The sequence below is a fragment of the Octopus bimaculoides genome, chromosome 24 (genome assembly GCF_001194135.2).
Source record: "Octopus bimaculoides isolate UCB-OBI-ISO-001 chromosome 24, ASM119413v2, whole genome shotgun sequence".
Lineage (NCBI taxonomy): Eukaryota > Metazoa > Mollusca > Cephalopoda > Octopoda > Octopodidae > Octopus > Octopus bimaculoides.
Window position 1 is genome coordinate 11314475 of NC_069004.1, and position 4921 is coordinate 11319395.

The 4921-nt window shown below is 34.4% G+C and overlaps 1 protein-coding gene across 3 annotated transcripts in view; it reads left to right on the forward strand.

Moving 5' to 3' along the window:
• LOC106881169 (uncharacterized) overlaps positions 1–4921 on the forward strand; it is a 198143-nt gene that overhangs the window by 130851 nt on the left and 62371 nt on the right. Inside the window, exon 3 of one of the 3 annotated variants that reach the window (XM_052976470.1) lies at positions 225–284. The exons of the other annotated variants lie outside the window; for them this stretch is intronic. Within the exon in view, the coding sequence (XP_052832430.1) occupies positions 225–284 (60 nt within the window). The remainder of the gene's footprint in view (positions 1–224; positions 285–4921) is intronic. 3 annotated transcript variants of the gene reach the window in all.

Genomic DNA, 4921 nt, shown 5'->3' on the forward strand with positions numbered 1-4921 from the left:
CATGTGGTTGGTATGCAAGCTACTTACCACACTGCCACTCCTGCGCCTATCTCTATATCATTCAAAAGCATTCCTATTTAACTGTCTTTTTTCCAGCCATAGTAAAACGTTTAAGTTCCAGGTATTTCTTTAAAATCATTTTACGGTTCTTCTTTAATTGTTTTATTGTATTTCATCAAAACATGAGAGTTTAATTAATTTTTCTCCTTTCTTCCTTATTTCAGGTAAGTGCCTAGTCAATCATCCCCAAGATGTTATGCGTCTTTGTTCTTCACCAAAGAAAGGTATGTCTGTTGCTGCACGTTTATTCCTAATCATTTAGGAATTGGAATTGATAACTTATTTATGTGCATTTTATATTCATTTATACATTATACACCTTTCCTTATATCAAATATTACCTAAACTAACGTTTCATGTTTTACGACACATGCATGAAACTCTGAGTAACATCGAAGTTATTCATCACTGATTCCTGTTAATATATACTCTACATCTATTGTCTTGTATGGAGTACTTTTCATCTTGCTTCTAAATGAAGACGTATCTATTTATAATTAGAGTTTAAGTGTATAAGCTCTAATTTATACAAGAGTTAAATATATATATATAAGCTAAAGTAGCTGGTTTTAAAATCTCTGAACAAGATTCACATAGCAACAATACTAAACAGTAATGCTTGTTGCTATTTTTACGAAGCTGTTCCATGGGGTGGGGTTTAGTTCACAGGTGATCTAAACGATTAAATACGCTAGGTAAGTGGTGTAACGGATTATTAGGGCTCTAAGGTTATAGCCGAGACGGTAGTTACGGAGCCATTGCAGATTTCCGATGCAGCGGATATATAATTGTTAAACAGGACAGCAAACATTAAGGCAAGGCAAACATCTCAAGTCGTATACAATATTATTATTGGAAAAAATAATATTCTATACGACTTGAGATGTTTGCTGTCCTGTTTAACAATGATATATATAAACTCAGGTGAATATGGTACTTAAGTTGAGGCACCAGAATTTAGTACGGTATTATCCATACAATTTCAAAGTAAGGTGATTAAAATCAAAATAAGCAACAAGGATATCCAGAGGTAATGCAGTACGATCGTTTCAAGCAACTCCATTTAATTGAACAATGTAATCATTACATCAATTTAAAATGCAGAGCAATCCTCAGCTGCACAAAGACATAGAATTTAATTAAATTAGAACAGATGGACACATTAGTATAATTATACCTAAAATCTCCTAGAAGTTAAGGAGATAGACAAAGAACGTGTTGCCTCCACTGCAACATAGAATATTATATCATATTACATTACAAGAAGTAATCCTTATATCCAACTAAACATGCATGCCTTATTAGAACCGAATACTGCGTTATTAGTTTTGAGAGATCCTCTCATATAGGCTCTTGCGTGTGTGCATCGAGCGCCTATATGAAAGGGTCTCTCAGTCAAGGCTAATAAAGCAGTATTCAGTGTTCTTACAATGCATCCATGTTTAGCTGAATATAAATATTACTATTTGGTACTAATACCGCTTCCGTCGTTAATAATTAATATTACATTACATTATATACAAGGCGGCGAACTGGCAGAAATGCTTAGCGGTATTCCGCCCGTCGCTAGGTTCTGAGTTCAAATTCCGTTGAGGTCAGCTTTATCTTTCATTTTTTTCCGGGGTCGATAAAATAAGAACCAGTTAAGTACCGGGATCGATATAATCGGCTATCTCCCCAACCCAAAATTCCAGGCCTTGTGCCTATAGCAGAAAAGGTTATATTATATAACATTTTATATATATATATATATATATATATATATAAGAGTTTATGTACACATATACATATCTGTGTGTTTTCTGTATTGATTTGTAGATATAATTTCGAGCGAAAATGTCTGCGAGAAGATTACAAATCCTTAGATTTTTATTGAATTTAAGGAATGTGGCCATTTCGTGTCGTTTGCTGGAACATTTACACATTGTTACGAATAGCTTTCAACTTTTACAGGAATTGTTCAAAACTGTTAGGTGGACAAACATCCTGCTTTTGTCGAGTATAATATTATTATTATTATTATTATTATTATTAATATTATTATTATTATTATTATTATTATTATTATTATTATTACTTATCTTATATCAAGAATGGACCACTTAACTAATTACACAGCAAATTCAAATATAACGTATGTGTATGTACATACACACACACACACACACACACACACACACACACATACATATATATATATATATATATATATATATATATATATATATATATATATATATATATATATATATATATATATATATATATTTATATATATATATGTATGTATGTATGTATATATATATGTGTGTGTAGATATATATGTGTGTGTGTATGTATTTATATATATATGTATACATATGTATATATATGTATATATATACACTTATATATATGTATGTATGTATATTACACGCACACGTACATACACTCGCTTATAAACCCACACTTTGTATTTCATTTTGGTCTCTTATTATTAGTTAAGTGGTGTATTCTTGATATAAAATTAGAAATAATTATCATGTTGTTGTTGTTGTTGTTACTATTATTATTATTATTATTATTATTATTATTATCATTATTATTGTGTGTATGTATGTGTGTGTTGGTTTGTAAGACATTAATTAATTAACGTATGCATGTATGTATGTATGTATGTATGTATGTATGTATGTATGTATGTATGTATGTATGTATGTATATGCGTATGTGTACATATGTAGAGTTACTTCTGAGTCTATGCTCAAACATACACTTAAATAGAAACAGCGATATAAAAACGTTTATTGAATTAAAGCTCGGATGGAATACTGCCACCCGGGTAGTATTCCATTCTGGGCCCTACATGAGATTTGTAAAGTCTTAACAGCTGTTGGGAGCTGAAATACGTTCAGGCCCTAGAAATAAATCACTAATACTAGAAATGTGGTCCTTACTAGGCTTAAGGCGTGTTTTCGCCACAAGAAATTATTATTATTATTATGGCCGGGTTCCGACAAGGGCCGCAGCAACAAAGTCCACCCGCCACAATTCTCGGCCCGTCATCACTGCCTCGTGATCCTGGATACATTCCAGGCCAATGTCTGCAAATGAAGTTGTCGATGTACGTGTAACGACGATTTCTTTTTCTTACGTCACCATAAAGTGGGTTCCACAAGATTAATTTGGATGCTCCCAGATTAGTAGGGTGGCGAACGCAGAGACCAGATAGGGTCGGTCTTTTCTATCTCGTCCATCGCGACTTCTGCTCCGGTCTCGATCTCGGTCGAAGCCTCGGTCTCGATCTCGGTCCCTGTCACGATCCCGGTCGCGTCGAGATCGGTCTACCACACGACCTCTGCGTCTGTCAAGCACCCTCCTGTCAGGCTGATGAGATCTACATAATGAAACGAGTACATATATCACGTTAAACCAGTGGCTCCCAACCAGGGTCCAATATAAGATTTTTATGGGGTTCACACAAGCAAAATAATAAATTGGGTTTGAAGTAGCATCTTAGGGGGTCCATGAAAAAAACTTTGATTTAGATGTTTTTACTGCAAGATACAACAAAATCTGTTTTAACACACGATTTCACATCAAGAATTTAGCAAACCAAAATACCTAACTTAATTATTTACTTATCTTACCTAAAGCATCTTTGCCTGATCTTCGCGCTAACATTCGGCGGGTCTCCATAAAGGCACTCGTTTGTCATATGTTGCTGCCATTTTACATTTCGTGCCATTCGTAGCATCTTTGTGTAGCAGCCATTATCAAGTTGTTGATGTAAGTGTGACGTTTCCCTCTTCTTACATCACCATGAAGTGGGCCCCACATGACTAGTTTAGATGTTACAGATCTATATTTAAGAGATGAGGAATTATGTACATTATTTACATTATTTACATTTGACGGATATTTGTCGTCATCTTGTTTGTTGTTAGCACAACGTTTTGGCTGATATACTCTCCAGTCTTCATCAGGTGTCTTGGGGAAATTTCGAACTGGGTTCTCATTCGTAAGGTACTTTTTTTGACATTATTATTATTATTATTATTATTATTATTATTATTATTATTATTATTATTATTCAGGTCACTGCCAGAAATCGAATTCGGAATCTTGGGGTTAGTAGCCCGCGCTCTTAACCACTACGCCTCGGGCATATGGCATAGTGGTTAAGAGCGCGGGTTAGTAACCCCAAGGTTCCGAGTTCGATTCCAGGCAGTAACCCGAATAATAATAATAATAATAATAATAATAATAATAATAAACATCGAAAAATACCTTAGGATTGAGAACCCAGGTTCGAAATTTCCCCAAGACACCTGATGAAGGCTGTAGGGCATATCAGCCGAAACGTGTTAACAACAAGTAAGATGAGGACAAACATCTGTCAAATGTAAATAATGTAATTTGGATGCCTCCAGATAAGGATGGCGCACGCAGTAACCAGATAGTCGCAACCATCTTTGCCTGTTCTTCTCGCTAACATTCCGCAGGTCTCCATAAAGGCATTCATTTGTCGTATGAAAGCCACGATAGTCAGGCTAAGTGTCTCTCATTACTAAAGTGGGTGGGAGGAGCGATGAAGTGGTGTTTCTGTTTTTTGATCTCAGTAGTGCTTAAGTTTTTGAGGGTCTTTTTTGGCTGTCGAAGTCCCAATCAACACGAATTGTATAATGAATTTGATTCTACTTTTGGTATTGCATCTCCCTTCCCCATCAGTAAATATTCGATTGTTATTCTTTATGTTTCTCTAAAATAACAACTGCAGTGTATGGTTACACACGCATACACACACGCACACACACACATATATTATGTGTATGCGTATATATATATATATATATATATATATATATATATATATATATAT